Source organism: Nymphaea colorata, chromosome 4 (genome assembly GCF_008831285.2).
Source record: "Nymphaea colorata isolate Beijing-Zhang1983 chromosome 4, ASM883128v2, whole genome shotgun sequence".
NCBI lineage: Eukaryota > Viridiplantae > Streptophyta > Magnoliopsida > Nymphaeales > Nymphaeaceae > Nymphaea > Nymphaea colorata.
Genome location: NC_045141.1, coordinates 27,135,875 through 27,153,332, shown reverse-complemented (window position 1 = coordinate 27,153,332; position 17,458 = coordinate 27,135,875). Strand labels below are relative to the sequence as shown.

Below are 17,458 nucleotides of genomic sequence, written 5' to 3'. Positions count from 1 at the left end.
TTCGATTCATCTAATGTGTAAAATGGGTCGGGTCGAAACAACTTAACCCTGTTGAAATTAGGCAGAACAACGATCTCGATTGAGAAAATTGAATATGAAGATTTGAAAGATTTCCCCTTTATTTTAATTAAAAGATCGGTTGTTGAATATGCATCAAATTTTGCAAATTTCTTTTGTTAAAAGCACAAATAAAAAGGTTTAATAATCGCGAAAACAACGATAATTTAGCATGTGGAGGACCTGACGTTAACGCTACCCGGAGCTGGACTCATATTCCCGTTATTACAATAAAGTGCTTGTTTTCAAATGCGATTCTTCGATTAAGGGCTGGGTGCAGCGTTGTGGGTTAATGCTAATTGCTAACCCGGACCAGTTTGGCGGCGAGGTGCAGAGTGCACGTGACAGAAAACTTTTCACCAATTGCCGTCGGCGAGGACACTCCGACGCCGCTCGCGCGCTCTGCGACCGAGAAGGCGAGTAGTCGCGAGAGAGGGAGAGGTTGTGTGGCAGGGGAAGCGGCAATGGACGGTGAGGAGCAGAGGGAGGGAAATGCTTCTTATTCCATCAGCGTGAAGGGGATGAACTTCGCCTACCAGGACCAACCGCCTCTCTTCACTGACTTTAACCTCACAATCTCTTCCGGTTCCCGTTGCCTCCTCGTCGGCGCCAACGGATCTGGTAACTCCATTCCTCGATCAAGATTTGCTCTAATTGCTGCTTGTAGCGACCTATTTTTAGATTTTACCGATGAAGCGAGTCTGTGGTTTGGTTTCTTTTTATTTTATTTTTTTATTTTTGGGTTTTTTGGGTTAAGTTTTTACGATTGGACAACGTTGAGAACAACGATTGCTCTCCGGGCCGAAGGCTTGAGTGTTTTTCATTCCGGAATCGGGATCCCTCCCGGCTATCGTTGCCTGCTGACGGTGCTTACGGATCTCACAATTTCGGCTTCTGGCTATCAATTGTCTCCAAATCAAGATTTGGTCCAGGAAGCAATCCGGTATTGACTTTAGGATTCTGGATTCTTCTATCGGACAGTAATGGTTGTATTTTGTGCCGAAGGAAGAACCGGTTTTACTGGATTTCAGGCAGTGTTGGGGAATAGACAGTGACAAGTGCGTCGTGGTTTCTGGAATGTCCTGTGTTTGTAAGCACTTGTGCTGCCAATTCCTTGCCTTGCATATACAGTTGGCAATGCAACTCCGTTCTTAAAATCATAATTCTACAATATCCTCATAGGTGGTTATTGACAATGCAGTGGTTTAATGGGGGTTGAGCGTTACTACTTGTTTTTATGTACTCATACACATGATAAAAAATTTTCATCACCGAACCAGCTGAAGACCAAAACCGAAAAGGTGCTTCGGTGGGGTTTGCAGCGACGGGTCTCCCGGTTGCTCTGCTTCTCCATTGGCACTGTTTGATGCAGTAAGTCGATTTATGGTTCTCCACTTGCTCTGGTTTCTGGTTTTGATTGGCGAACATTGGGTTTTAGATTGGCAACACTAGTTGAAGTAGTTTTTCTTTGTTTGCTTTGAACGTTGCGGAACTGTACTGGCAAATCTGGTTAGTTGTTTTCACGCTGTATATATATAGGCTTCTATTGCCTGCTTGCCTCCTTGTATCTAATGAACCTGTAATTTGGTTTCTTCCCTTCAAGTTTTTTTTGTTGTTCTTTTGAGTATTCCCATTCGGAAAATGAACTGTTGCCGAGTCTTGCTTATATAAAGTTCCTGATTCTCATGATCAAGAATAATTGCTTGTCAAAGAGCTTTGTTTTTCCTTCAAATATGCATGATGATGCTGACTGGTTGGCCCACTATGCTGCTGGACCTTAGAATGAGTCTTTATCAAAGAAAAGATTACTTTAGTCTAATAGTTCTTGCCCGTTCATTGTACAGGGAAGACAACTTTATTGAGAATTTTGGCTGGAAAGCACATGGTTGGAGGCAGAGATGTAATTAGAGTCCTCAATTCTTCTGCTTTTCATGATACACAACTTGTTTGCAGCGGTGATCTTGCTTATCTGGGAGGTTCTTGGAGCAAGAATGCTGGTTGTGCTGTAAGTTTCCTGCAATTATTCCATGATGTTGCTACATTTTCCTGTGATCTCCATTTAGTGCTCCAAATAATGCATGAAAGATGTGTGAAAAGAAATAAAATCAAGGTGGATATCCACCTGCAGGCTGTTTTCGGAAGATGTGTGAAAATGTTAAGGCTTTAGCTTCAAACGCATAACCTTATTGTACTTTTTCTGGCCAACTTAGGTGTAGGTTTCATACCGGAAAGGCACCTCATGCTACTGCAAGCCATATTTCTCAAAACTTGATACACACACACACACACATGCACAGAAACATGATTGTAACTATGGACATTGTATTTTAGATTGGATATGGCGACGGTAGGCCTAATGCGGTGCAAAGCTGGTGCTGTTTACTTCTAGCATAAGATAGCTTTTAGAAAAGAACATTGTCCTATAGCTATGCTAGCCAATAGAACCTTATGCTACTACTGTTGTCTTGGCCTTTACATTCGCGGTGGTGGTGGTTGCGATGGTATATCGAGTAGTGCTAGAACTTGGAGCTTACTTTATCAAAGTACTATTTCCAGATAACTACATGACTTTAAATTTGCGGTTTCATTGTTTGTACTTGCAGGGGGAAATTCCATTGCAAGGCGATTTCTCTGCTAAACATATGATTTTTGGAGGTAACCTACATGACAAGTTCATTATTCTGAAGCCAGTGTTTGTTTCATGTTTGTTTTTTACTTCTTTTAGTTCCAAATGCCCCAGTGCATTCTGAGGTACTTTATTTAGCGTTGAGTTTGAGGGCTTAGATAACCGTTTTGCCCTTCCTCGTTCTATAATCTTTTCCCTGCTTGAAATTGTGCGGCGTGCATTCGATGTGGAAAATCTTTGATGTCTTTTCATCCTATTTGGAGTTTTGAAAACCATATGGTTCGCAAGAGCCAGGGAGATAAGTTGCCTATGCTTTGTTAAATAATTTATTTTTTGAATGACACAGTTTATTGTTTTGTCTCTTCTTTACAGTCGAAGGGATAGATCCAGCTAGGAGAGATAAGCTGGTTGAACTTCTTGACATAAATCTGCAGTGGCGGATGCATAAGGTTTCTGATGGGCAGCGCCGTCGTGTTCAAATATGTATGGGGCTTCTCCGTCCTTTCCAGGTAAACCATTGTGTACGAATATCTGCATACATTATGGTTAGTGATAGCCTGATAGGACTTGTTAAATGGAAAAAGGCAGGTTTCAAGAGTTTAAATTACATGAACTCTTTGACTGATCCGTAAAGTAGATGGATGCCTTCTGGGTAAGCTGAGCCACCACGGATTGAATTGATCTCTTTTTTGAGCTTGCTTTGCTCATTCAAATCCGTATACGCTTTGTAAGGCGGTGGACATTGTTTTCGATTTTCCTATTGCCGGTTTAAGATGAACTTAATTGGTAGTATGGTCTGTCGCCGGCTACCGATTTTTCTTCCGTGGTACATAAATCAATTACATCTCCAATTACTAAATTACAGGTGCTGCTACTGGATGAAGTCACGGTGGACTTGGATATTGTTGCACGGCTTGATTTGCTTGATTTCTTCAAGGAAGAGTGCGAACAGGTGGGACTAACGTGACCGATTGCAATTCATCTATATGCTTGGATGTTTCTTCATGTTCATATTTCTTGGTTAATATTAGACGTTTGACCCTTCGAAAGAAAAAAAAAAAACTGACAAGCGAATTAAAATCTTTCCTAGAGAGGTGCCACGGTAGTTTATGCCACCCATATATTTGATGGCTTGGAGACATGGGCCACTCATCTGGCCTACATTATAGACGGCGAACAGAAGCGTCTTGAGAAGCTCTCAGAGTTGGAAGAATTGAACACCGGCACGACCCTGCTCTCCGTTGTAGAGTCTTGGCTGCGTAGCGAGTGCAAGGACAGGAGGAAGAAAGTGGTGAAACCCACGAGTCAACAGTTCAGCAGCACCTCGCCCTTTGATGGCTCCCCCTTCAGGTCATCTAGGCACCTGGCTTACTTTCGCTAGGTGATCCGATCAGTTGGTTGGTTAATCGCATTTCTGGTACGAGTTCCATTCATTTGAGGTGAGTACTGCACCTATTCACCTTCAATTGGTACATCGCGGTCAAAGGCGTGCATGATTGTTAGTCTCAACTGTATCACGTTCAAGTTCTTTATGTGGAAGTCTTAGAGGCATCCCTGCATTGGGATGAACACATTTTCATTCATCCCAACTACTCATACTTCACAGAGGGACCTCCATTCTTGATTATGTCTTTAAATTGAGAAAATATATCCTTTTCCGTTAATAAGAAGAGAAAAGATTGAGCTTTTTGACGTTGTTCACTGGCGGCCATAATTTTTTCGGTCTTTTGGACGGCAATGGTAGAGTCGGTGCTTCTTTCACGGGTAGTTTGAGCTTTGAATGCGTCATGCAGCCACAGCTTGATCGAGATGCACATATGTGAGGGCTTGAGGTGTATGGCCCAATAGAATGTACGTACGAGAATTGGGATGACAATGTGAGATTCTCATTCTATTAATTGGGCAGCAATTCTATACCTTAAAACAATTCAAGTACTATCCATATAATAGACTTTTTTTTTAGGAGTTAGATCAATTGCAACTCCTTATTGAGACATGGCAGGTGAGCTGTATCCATCTTTGACATAGGCTGCCGTGCCCTTGTGCCACCAATAGTAACAGTGGTTGACGTTACAGATGATGCTATATAATTGTTAAATGTGTTCTGATAGCGCTTGTTTTTCTTACAGTTTCATGCCTTTGATGACGAACATCAGCTACTCATGCCCAACGTGTTGCGCAACCCCAACCACCACTTGTTTCCGAGTGGAGAGACCATCGGCCTATTTATCCCTTAAGACTTACCGCCTAATTGAAGGCAACCTTACACCACACCCAAATGAAACTGGCAACTAACACGGGCTTCTACGAACCTCACGGTACAGTGTACTGGGGAGATGTTTCTTTCGCCCTCCCTTTTTATTTTTTAAATTAGAAAATAATATAAAATATTTTAAATTGGATTGTACAATGAAAAAAACCATGCCAACCATGTAGTGTATCGCCGAGAGTTAAAAAATTAACATGAATGAAAAGCTTGAGCGAGTTTACCTTAAATTTTTAAAATTTCATTCCATTTGCTCGGTACAAGTGGTCACACTATCAAAGCTACCAAACGCGTATTTCTTTTGTAGTTTGAAGTCAGAGCGGTGGGTCGAACTCCCGACCATTCTTCGTCGTGTAGAGTCTGAAGGTCGAATCACTAGCCGGTGGACTGAGTTCTGCTGACCATTTTGAAGCGTTTGCTTCTCCGGCAGCAGTTGGCCCCTCCATGGTCTCCGGCAGTTTCCCATGCCATGCTTTCAGCAGGACGCCGATGCATTAGTGGCCACCCTGCAGTCGCTCAGATGCAAGTCCCACGCGAAGCAGCTCCACGCTCACGTCCTCAAGAGCACCTCCTTCCTCAAGTCGCCCTTCGTCATCAGCGCCTTCATCTACGCCTACTCCAACCTTGGCCTCTTCCATCACGCCCTCTCCCTCTTCAATGGCGTCCCCTCGCCCACCAAACTCTCTTGGAAGGCCATCATCAGAGGCTACACCCACCACGGTCTCTTCGACCGGGCCCTGCTCTTCTTCAGAAAGATGCGGGCTTCTGGGGCGCGCCCGGATCATAACATCCTCCCCTCCGTCCTCAAGTCGTGTGCCGCATTAACGGATTTAAGGCTAGGGGCAGGGATTCATGGGTTTGTTATAAGAGTGGGTTTGGATTCAGAGCTATATACAGGCAATGCTCTCATGGCTATGTACGCCAAGTGCTGCAATTTGGCCGTGGTGAGCAGTCGCCAAGCGTTTGAGGAAATAACCGAGAGAACAGGCTTGGGTGGGGAAAGATCGGTAGTGGTTACCCAGGAAGAAAGCGGTGGCAATCGAGTTGGTGCGGTGGTTGTTTTGAACGATCGGGATGGTCCTGGTAATGCACTTGACAGGTTTGGTCTTGTTGCCCCTCGCAGTTCAGATGGTGAATCTTTTGGTGAAACGGATTATTGTGGTCATCTGAGCGGAAGAAGAAATTCTCCGGAGAAGTTGCTGGTCATGGAAGGTGTGATCAAACTGTTCAATAGTATGCCTGAGAGAGACTTAGTGTCATGGAATACTGTGATCACGGGTTATGTGCAGAGTGGGATGTTTGCTGAAGCTCTTGGAATGATGAGAAAAATGGGAGCAGCTGAGCTTAAGCCTGACTCCTTTACCTTGTGCAGCATTCTTCCCATCTTTACTGATGTTGTCAATGTTGGTCGGGGGAAGGAGATTCATGGATATGCCGTTAGGTACGGGTTTGATAAGGATGTGTTCATAGGAAGCAGCTTGATTGATATGTACGCGAAATGTACCAGAGTTGATGATGCCCACAGGGTTTTTAACCTGTTGGACTCCCACAGAGATGCCATCTCCTGGAACTCGATTATTGCTGGCTGTGTTCAGAACGGCTGTTTTAACGACGCAGTCAGGTTGTTTCGAGAGATGCAGAGCATCGGAATCAAGCCAAAAGCTGCCACTTTCTCCAGCATCATCCCCGCTTTCGCTCATTCAACAACCCTTCATTTGGGGAAGCAGCTCCATGGATACATAGTCCGGAACTCACTCGATGATAATATCTACATAGCGAGTTCTTTGGTTGATATGTATGCAAAATGCGGAAACATAAGGATTGCTCGTTTGGTTTTCGATAGAACAGAATCACCAGACATGGTATCTTGGACTGCCATGATCATGGGCTATGCTCTCCATGGGCATGCCAAAAATGCACTAACTTTATTCCAGGAGATGGAAAAGGCGAATGTCAAACCCAATTACGTTGCATTTGTTGCTGCACTTACTGCTTGCAGCCATGCTGGTCTATTAGATGAAGCTAGGAAGATCTTCAGGAGCATGAGCAGAGAGTATGGCATCGCGCCTGGTTTGGAGCATTATGCAGCCGTTGCAGACCTTCTTGGTCGTGCTGGGAGATTGGAGGAAGCTTATGAATTCATCTCAAGCATGCAAGTGAAGCAAACTGCCAGCATATGGGCTACACTGTTGAGTGCTTGCAGGGTTCATCGAGATGTCGAACTGGCAGAAAAGGTCTCAGAAAAAATCTTCAGAATTGAACCAGAGAACATGGGAGCGTATGTGCTAATGTCGAATATCTATTCAGCCGCCGGTCGATGGAACGATGCTGCAAAGTTGAGGATCACGATGAGGGGGAAGGGGATCAAGAAGATACCAGCTTGCAGCTGGGTGGAGGTGAAGAATGAAGTGCATGCTTTTGTGGCAGATGACAAATCCCATCCATACTACGAAGCGATCCAGGACACACTTGCAATTCTCTCTGAACTGATGGAGCGTGAGGGGTATGTTCCTAACACGGAAGATGTGCTGCATGATGTGGAGGAAGAGCAGAAGAGACACATGCTCTGTGGGCACAGCGAACGGCTTGCCATAGCTTTCGGAATCATCAGCACACCACCTGGGACATCGATTCGGGTGACAAAGAATCTGCGAGTGTGTTCTGATTGCCACACTGCCACCAAGTTCATATCTAAAATTGTTGGAAGGGAGATTGTCGTGAGAGATGTTAGCAGGTTCCACCATTTCAAGGATGGGTCATGTTCCTGTGGTGACTATTGGTGAGCGCTTGCATCAAATTATCCTGCAGCTGCAGCTCCCTCTGTGTTTTTTTTTTTTTATCTTCTCTCTGTCCTTGGTTTGGCCAAAGGAAAGCCCCTCATGAGCCATTTCATATGCCTGGCTAGTAAAATCATTTAGATGTTTTCCAGTTCTACTAGCAGCTGCACGTAACTTTAGGATGATGAAGCATCATGGCTTTCAAATTGTAATGCCTTGAAGCCCTTCATAGGCTATTTTATTAATCGTCCGGAGGTGCTGTTTTTCATGTTTGAATCATCTGGAGGCAATTGTTATACATGAATCCCAAAGCATAATCTGCTCAGCGGCGAAAGATAAAATATTTATTAGTTTCAAAGATGTTTGACATGGTCCAGGACAGCCTTTTCTCCCTTCATTTTTAAGGGACAAATTTTGGTGAGGTTGGTTGCCGTTACAGTTTGTTGTGATTTTTTTAATTAGCAAGCTGGTATTTGGAAAAGTGTACTTAACAAATTCTATTGAAAGTGAACAGTGAACACCCTAGATATCTCAAGCTTTTATGAATTTGAGTATCATTGACACTTGGTCCGGCGTTTGTTTATACTATTGTCCCATGGATTCTAAACTGATAATGGCCTGGGTCCAGCCATATGAGTTTTTAGTTAGACTATAAATCGGTCATGAGTCTCCTGACTCAGCTGCTGCTCTTTCTTCAAGCGGTCAGCCAAATATTATCTTAGATGCTACTTCTCTAGGGGTGTCTTCTTCTTCTTGTTCTTTTATACCGTATACATTACATACAATGTAAAGTCTTAGCTTGTCTTGGAAGGCAATTTTTTTAGAGTTCCACCATCCCCTCGTGGGTCTTGGCTCATGTCCATAACCAAGGCAATCGGCACATCCACATGATTCACATCTTCAAAGTAAAGGAAACATTTTTGCACGTCATACTCACATAGGTATGAGAAAAAATAAGAGAATAAAACATGCCAGACTTGATCCATGTCATGCGTTTCACGTCCGCGCAACACAGAATAAAGCTTCTCTCTCTCTCTCTTTTGAAATTTCTTAATTTCCGGGGGAAGAAGGGATTTCTTCTTTGCAACTCATTCCATTTCAATCGATTTCTCCTTCGACAATGGCTTCCACACCATTTTCACCCGTACACTCCAATGAGGAAGAAGGCAGGGATGATGCGTGCAAGGCAGACAAGGAAGAAAGACAAACCTTGGTTGATCCCAATCCACTGGAAACATCAATTGTGGCGGGGAATTTCAGGCCTCCGCCATCTCAATTCCGGTCGAAGAAGAAAATGGCATCTGGAAAGCAAAAGTTCAAGAGCACAAGCCTGCCTCCATCGGCCGCTTCATCTCCCAGATCCTCTGAAGATTCATTCAAAGGTGAAAAGCCTGCACGATTGTGGAGCATGTACAGTGATCTAACTCCAACCATGAGGAAGTGGTCATTTCTTCGACCTGGCTCATTTAACCGTGCCAGATCTTGTCATATTGGCGAAAGAACGTGTGATTACTCGGACGAGTTTGAACTTGGAAAAACAATGAGTCGCGAGGACAGCAGATACTCTGATGCAAGAACAAACAGCTTTGGTTCCGAGTATAATTCTTCTAGCAGCAGAAGTGGCTCCGAGGACAAATACCACCACCCCGAAACAGATAAAGTATACAAGTTGAACAAATCCATGAACGATGACCGTGCCTTTCATTGTGGAGCAATGTGCATGTTTTTGCCAGGCCTTTCAAAAGGGAAACAAGTGAAGAAAGAGAGTGACGACAATAGCAAAGGGTATGTAAGTGATGGTGAGGTTAGTGGAATGGTGGCATCTACTAGGGTGTCTCTGGTGGCATCTACTAGGGTGTCTCTAGAGAAGTTTGAGTGTGGATCTTGGAGATCTTCGGGCGTTACAGATGATGATGCAGGATCACAGGCTGGTCTCTTCTTTGATCTACCTTCCGAACTAATTAGATCTAATGGCAATGATACAACGTCACCGGTCTCGGCAGCATTTGTGTTCAACAACGACAAGGTGCCCGGGCTCAGTGGTGTGCTAAAGAAGAACACTTCATCCTTGCCCAGGAAATCTGTCGACTCGTCGCGCCATGTACGCTTCTCTCTCAGTTCACAGCCATCTTTCATGAAACAATCATCTTCTTCCAGTATACAGACAGCCTCACCCTGCATCAAGAAGGTCAGGGAAGACTTCAGTGCATATTTAGAGGCCTCTTCGTAAGGTAGAATGATGGTTCTCCACCTCAGCCGTTAGCTCAATATCCTGGAGTCCCTTTCATAGAGTAAGGTGTATCCCTCACCTTAGCTGCTGGTAATGCTTCTTCAGTTGAGTTATTACCTACGATTAGAATTTCATTGGTTGCTTTGTGATGTAAAAGAATATAACCAAATTCAATTGATTCCAGTCGTTATCACATGATATTAATGCATGTGGGTTTCTCCTTGTCGTAGTTAACGTACTTGTATACTCCAATATATCGAAAATTTGAATCTGTTGGACCAAACGAATTTGTTGCTCTTTCGTTGACAAATTAAGGTCATATGTGAATGAATGGCAGTTTCCCTTGATTGGCTGGAGCCTTCCTCTTTTCATTTTTGATGCTCACGATGCTTGTAGCGAAGCTACACCGGTAACCGGCGCATTCTCTTTTCCCTCTCTGTCTCAATTTTTTCGGTTTTCTTCAATCCAATTTTGAAGAAGTTAAACCAATTGTTGTGCAAAAGGAATCAAACCGATTTCATGCCCCATGTTTCCAGTATATAGCTATTCGATAAGGGAATTAAAGTACTGTTAATGCAAGGAACTTTTTTTTTTTTTTGAAATGCCCAAGAGACAGTTTCTCCTAATTCTAGTCAACAAGAATATTTCAAAGCCATGCTTGGTTGCGTCGGATGGAGGCAACCAAATGAAGTTCAAGACTTTCTTTACTACCATATAAATTTTAAACTTTGAAAGCAAGTGAAGAAAGTCGAAAGGTGCGACCTGTTAGGAGAGACGTGGCATCACGTTGCACAACAAGCAATTCATTCCTGCCGTCACTGTAATATATATATATATATATGTATATAGTGAAATCTAGTGGAGAACTGCAACCAGATCTGAGTTTGGTAATTAATGTCTAGACCCAACTAATTGGATCCGAATTGGAGTTGGTAGCAAATCTTATTCTGTTGGTGGTTAAAGGATGGCACTTAATCGAGTTTAAGATGATGGATGAGATCCAACCGAAGCGGAAATAATTTTGATGGATCCATGAATCTGAGCCTGGGTCCAACCGCTCAAAAACCTCCGGAAACATCGCCCCAAAGTAAAAAAAATCAGTAATATATTTTCAGAATAAATTTGAAGAAACAACATTTATTATTATTCCAAAATCTGTAAAACAAATTTTGGGCCAGAAGGAACTTGACCTGCAAACGAAATTGCAGGGCATGTCTTGCCAAATGGACCCCATACTTTAATCCGTATGTCATAAACAAGCTGGCTGTGCCTCGCTTTTTCAATAGACAAATTATTTGACTCGAAGATTAAACCGTCGCCTGCTTATATGTTATATGCCAAGCCTGTGTTTGCCTTCCTGTAGAACTCTCGGCTGCTTTCTCCTTTGACTAATTTAAAAAAGAGAAAAAGGATTAATGCTGATCATCGTGAAGCCTTTCAGAACAGCACATACTTACCGTAAGCGAACAATCAAAATCTGCTAGCAACTGAAAAAAGAAACTATAGATGACTATTCATCTAACTAAGAAAAAATAGTAGTAGTGGTTCAGGTCCAAGTTGTTTTTTGTTTCTCTCTCTCTCTCTCTCTCTCTCTTATATAGATATATATATATATATATATATATATATATTGTGGTTTTGGAATGTTTCTTATTCAATCTTATTTTATGGATTTGATCTTACAATTGATTCAGTAGAGAAAATGTGTTCAAAATAACGGTTTGATTTATCTTTTAATCAAGGACAAGATCCACGACTCGTATGATGCTTGGACAGTAAAAAAATGTTGAGAAGAAAACATCATATTTTGAATACTGATTGAACGATTGTATGCGTCTGAATTTCTGTCGCATTCCTAGGCGTGGGACAGAACCCAGATTATTGCCCTATCAAAAATAAAAGTGTTCTAGACGGCGTGCCACAGATCAGATCACACAAATTTTCGCCCCTCAAACACAGCCTTAATATGGCCCGAAGAACTAATCCATGGTTCCTTCGGACAAGATTTTCCATCCCCAAACCACACTTCAACGAAGTTTTTTTTCACTGCAGCTCAAGCTTTCACCACAAATTTTTGACGGTGTGTCAGTTCTTCCCACGTGAAAACGAAGCAGAACCATGGCCCTCAGTGTCCCTCCTCTTCGAGTTCCTGAACATGGTCACGTTTATTGAGGTACCCAAAACACTCTTCCCCCAGACGGAGAAGAAACAGGGAATCGGTAGGTGGGAGTTCGTTAATCATAAACGACCCTGTCCTTCCTTTCTTAAATATTTCTCAATTATGAAAGGGACAAGAATTGTAAAGAAAAAGGAGGATCCCAGGGTCCCATTTTACAACTGTGCGGTGCTTCAATTATATAACTCCTCCAGAGACAATTAATACAGATCAAATGTGGTGTCTATCTTGCACTTCTCCAACGTCATTCCAAACAATGTACTTGCTGGTGGTTTTTTTATTTGTATTTTTTCTTTTTTCAAAAAAGTTGAACAAAGTTATTAGCCATAGATCAATTGGTATGCTAGCTTTGGCTTTAGGTTGTCGCAGGATTTCCCAGATTATCCTAGTTTTTGAATAATAGCAGAGTGCAGTTGGACATTATCTGGAATAACCCGGAGCAGTGTGGTTGGTAGTGAGGAGTGAACCATGCCCAAGATGATGGCAGAAAGCTTATTCAATTCTAAAGCAAAACAAACAACACGGCTGCTTAAAGACTCAGAATGAACGTTACACAACATGCATGAGGTAAGAAAAATGCAAACTTTGTAGAGAAAAGGCTAGTACGTATAAAAATAGACCTATGAGACGTTTGTATACGTCCATTTATGATCCCAAAAGGCCGGATATCATGCATTGAATAATTTGATATCCACTTTGTTCCAGTGCCCTAAGTCTAACGCCTTTATGTTATAACCTACTACTTAATGACACGCGGATTGGGTTGTGAAGCAGGTTTCAAAGAAACTAAGCTTTAAAATCCTTTTTAGGGTAGGTAGGACGCAAGGACATGGATTTTTTCAAAATTTTCAATTAATACTGAAAAAATCTACTATTATGAAAAACAATTTAAACCATTAAAATTGCCAGATAAACATCAGAATAATAGCTAGCCCTTTGCTCCTGCTTCCCCTTTTCCATGCAGACACATACTCAATCAAGGGAAAAATGAAACAAAAGATTCAAAATCTGAAGGCCACTCTTTTGACATGACTGGAAGATTGAGATCAAGAAAAACAAAGAAAAGCCAAATCAAAAAGAGCATTCAGAGCACGATGGCCAGATTCCTCATGCTGTGCCCCCCCACAAACATCTTTTGGAGAATAATTGGGACTTGAGATGAGTACGCTCGTCCATACCCTGGTGCAAAAGCCTTGCTACTGTTTTGAGAACTTCCTTTCTGCCAAGCCCCTTTTTGTGCAAACATTGCACTAACTATCCCAGAGATTCTGTTACACTTTTATCTCTTACTATCCCCAGCAGACACTCTTTTTACACTTTGGTCTCTTCCTTTTCTCCCACCAATGGTATTTCTATATGTTTCATTCTTTGGTTTTTTACTGCCTCTCGATAATCTTTGCTTTATTGTTTAATTTACACCTTACCAGTGGGAGAAGCTGAGGATTCAAGGGGAACTCATCCTTACCGTCTAAATTAATTGTGCGACTTAAATTAAATAGTCGTTCAGTTATCTGGTGGGTTGGGAACTCATTATCTTGTTGATAGAAACATAATCTCATCCGGATGGATACACCCAAGGCCCTCTGCTTTTTGTGAGAGAAAGAAAAGACAAATTGTGATAAATATGGCACTGCCTCACTGTCCCCTAACTATTTAGACTACGTATCTTCATTATTGTGCTGGAAATGAATCCATGAGAACTGGATCAAAGGCTCCTATTGGTGGGCTACTTGGTAAGGTGAAACGGGTGGCGATTGTACACATATTAGGGCTTCATAAACCCTAAATCAAACTCATTCACATAAACCTTGAACCCGACTCATTGAGACAAGTATTCGTGTACATGAGTTGAGCCAACTCGAGCTCGATTCGGTCTTGTTTGGTTAGGCTCTACTCGTTTGTAAAGGAGTCAAGCTCGAGCTTAACTCAAAACTTGAGCTTATAAACGAGTCGAGTTCGGATTACATGAAGTTGACTCGATTGAACTCGAGTAAATTCTTCTTTTAATCTATGTTATCTTTTTTTTTGTGTGTGTGTGTGTGTGTGTGTGTGTGTGTAATTTCTAAACTTAACAGCAAGGAAAGAGATCAAGTCAAATGGGAAGTTGGCAAATGAGCTCGCTCGAGCTGGGACTTGGTCTATTGAGTTGAGCACGAGCTGACCGTGTACAGCTCAACTCGAGCTCGAGCCAAGCAATATATGAGCTGAGTAGAGCTCAAGCTCGACTCAACTCATGTACGGCCTTATGTGCATGTTGGACATGGCTTTGTTCTCAGTTCCAATGTGGGACAAAATTTTCTGATAATACGGTATCATAAAATTCGTCATATTTGATAAGAAAATATTAATCTTATTTATGTTCAAATTTGAATTATATACCAGATTTTCCTGCCGTTCCAACTTTCAAGAACGGTATCTCTTTGAAAGATAAAAAACCAGCTTTAAGTATTTTGTAAATCTGAGACCCGTTTCACTTCAAGTTCGATTGTTCAATACGAATACGTTCTATTTACATTTTTACCCTAAGGATGCAAACTAGGTAGAATTCAATTGAGGTGGAGGATACCTATCAAGAAGTTTTCACAACATAATGAAATCATCAAAGTTTTGATGTTTTCTAACTCTATCTCTAACTTATTAGAGACTCGACAAATAAAGAGAAGATGCGTACCAATGAGATATCCAGCAACATGAACCGACAAATAAAGAGAAGATGCGTACCAATGAGATATCCAGCAACATGAACATGAAGAACATGAAGAAGGAAAAGGATTGAATAGAGGAACTCCCTAGCATTTGGTGATCTCATATGTGTCAATTTCAATGAAAGGGATGACTCATTATTTCGATGAATCATTTCTTAAAAGATTCTGTAAATGGGGCGCAACCAGAAAATTTTCATTAAAGGGGCTGAACTATAGTTTCAAAATTTTATCAAAAGCAGAAATAAAAATTTTCAAAATTTTTATATAGGTTAAATTATTATTATTATTTTAATTTACATATAATTTTTTTTCTTTTTTGAAATTTTGAAGGGGGCCAAAGCCCCCTTGGCTCCGCCCTTTCTCGTAAGGTAAGGTAAGGTAAGGTAAGCGACATGCTCTGACTTGTAACGTGTGGGGTCTGGATTGAAAATGGACATGAAGCAGATCTAAATGCAGATCTCCAATGAAGGACCGGTCACATCTGCAGTAGGGAAGCAGATAACCAGTTCACAAGTACAACCGGTTTTGGTCGCCTGTTCTTGGTGGCATGATTCAACGTGACATAGGCAGACATCTGTTTGATAATAATCATCTTGGAAATGGAGAGTCTTCGTTTTAATTAACAGCTTAACCAGTTTCGCCTTAGATCTATTACAAAAAACGGAAGTTTTTCATTCGATAGCAGATACATTAGTATAGGAAGTGGCTGATGACGGTTAAATAACAAAAACATGGATTGGCTCTTGAAAGGGCAGATATACTCAGCGATTCAATGCTCCAACTTTTTTTTTTTTTTGGTGTTCAGATTGATTTGCCAATTGGCTGTGAGGAATAAATTCAGAAAAAAGGAAGCGCTTTTAATTTGATTTTCTTAAAAACACATATGAATTTTATTAGATACAAAATAAGGTCAGTAGTTTTTCTTCTTTTCTGTTGCACTATACATCTTTGAAGGTTCAATTAATTGTGAGGAAATAAATCATTGGTTTAGTTCTCCTTAATTATTTTCTTTCCGTTTTTTTAATTTCCCATTAAGCTGTAGCTCCAACTGAACCAGATTTGGTGGGTTGTATCATAGTGTCGTACATTGGCACATCAATCTAATCAAAGTGATCAAGACCAATCCTGAATTTTATATTGTTTTTAAGGATAAAAATGTTGAAAATAGTCAACTTCTTGGCACATTTTTCAAATAGAGATGCACCACCGAGTATTAAATTCCTAACCTCTTTAATTAATTAGAATTTTTAAATCTAAACCTCAAACAACATGTTCATCACCTCCACGATAAGTTTGTCAACCCCGCAAGATAAGTTTGTAAGAGAAATCAAACTCCCCCAAATATTTTCAGATGGCAAGTAAGAGTATGCGACAAGCAAACCCAACCCATCAAGCTTTTGGCAAAAAAGATCGGTTAGAAAGAAATTCATGTTGTGGGGAGAATCTTGGTGTGATCAGCCACGATCGCATTCTACTGGCCCTTGAAAATCACTTCTTTTTAATGAAAAGTGATTCCCATTCTCTTCTTTTTCAAACACCCAGAGGCCCTTTTCCTTTATAAAGGCCCCCAGTGCACTTTCCATTTGAGACAGAGACAGAGTTTCATCTCCATTTTCCACAATCAAACCAAACATTGTAGAGGGTATCTCAGTGCACTGAGGCCCTTTCACCAAACCGCATTAAGACGGGTTGTTTCTTCCAGAATTTTGTTTGGGAATATGACACAAAGGGTGAAGGACACCGTCTTTGACATTCTATTCGAGACATTTTCCTCCATTCAATCAAACAGGCCCTTAAGTGGCCGTATGGAAGTGAGAAACTAATACTAAAAACCAAGGAACTAGACATCTTGAAAGAAATATAATGAGCACATAGATAGAAAAGAGCACAAATTCGCAGGGAAGACTATGGGAACATTGCATCCAGAAATAAGATAAAAAGAGAGATGCGGGAGCAGGGATCAGGTAAAGCAAAAGTATGCTAAGTAGGTCAAAATTTGAAACTCTTTCATTATATCTAATGATACCAATGCAAAAATTTAACTATAATATCCGAATCGATTAGGTTGCATAAATGGCATGTAAATGGGTTAGGTGAATGCTAGAAAATTAGGTAAGGTAAATTTAATTCAATTCAATATGTTAGATGCTTTTTGTACTGTTTCCAGTTTGGTATATAATAATTTAACAGTTTGGCAGGCATAAATAAACTCAAATACGCTTCCAATTAGCCATGGAAAACTCAAGCGTGTGATTTTAAGAAGATTGATGAGTTCGACTTGAGTGTTCCTCTTTCTACCACTATTAATGTTGCCGTCCCCAGCTGGCAAGCTCGGCCAGATTCCGACTGGTTCGTTCTACAAATCCGACGATGCAGATAAGGTCGCCGTTGTTGATTGTTTCTGATGCATTAGAGGCTTTGTAGATGTTTGAATAATATATTGCTAAATGAATCATTAGTAAAGGATTCAGAAAGCATATTCTTTTTTTTTTATCCAAACAAAAACGATTTGAAGCAGAAGATCCCACATGGAACGGTACTCTCAGATCTCGCATGCCAAGAAAAGAAGAATATCAATAAATAAGTATACCTGCTCTGCTGCTACATAATACATATCATAC

General features: G+C 41.2%; 3 protein-coding genes across 3 annotated transcripts; all 3 read left to right on the top strand.

Moving 5' to 3' along the window:
* Positions 1 to 311: 311 nt before the first annotated feature.
* On the top strand, positions 312 to 4,384 carry LOC116252694 (ABC transporter I family member 19-like). Its single transcript, XM_031627133.2, has 6 exons — positions 312 to 678; positions 1,902 to 2,062; positions 2,661 to 2,712; positions 3,056 to 3,192; positions 3,549 to 3,635; positions 3,774 to 4,384. Exons 1-6 carry the CDS (start codon positions 522 to 524, stop codon positions 4,062 to 4,064), a joined length of 885 nt encoding a protein of 294 aa, XP_031482993.1. The 5' UTR covers positions 312 to 521; the 3' UTR covers positions 4,065 to 4,384.
* A 154-nt stretch (positions 4,385 to 4,538) lies between these two features.
* Positions 4,539 to 8,266, top strand: LOC116252693 (putative pentatricopeptide repeat-containing protein At3g23330). The gene has a single exon (XM_031627132.2). The coding sequence runs from the start codon at positions 5,414 to 5,416 to the stop codon at positions 7,730 to 7,732; it is 2,319 nt and encodes a 772-aa protein (XP_031482992.1). The 5' UTR covers positions 4,539 to 5,413; the 3' UTR covers positions 7,733 to 8,266.
* A 417-nt stretch (positions 8,267 to 8,683) lies between these two features.
* Positions 8,684 to 10,225, top strand: LOC116253455 (uncharacterized). Its single transcript, XM_031628275.2, has one exon. The coding sequence runs from the start codon at positions 8,847 to 8,849 to the stop codon at positions 9,954 to 9,956; it is 1,110 nt and encodes a 369-aa protein (XP_031484135.1). The 5' UTR covers positions 8,684 to 8,846; the 3' UTR covers positions 9,957 to 10,225.
* Positions 10,226 to 17,458: the final 7,233 nt, after the last annotated feature.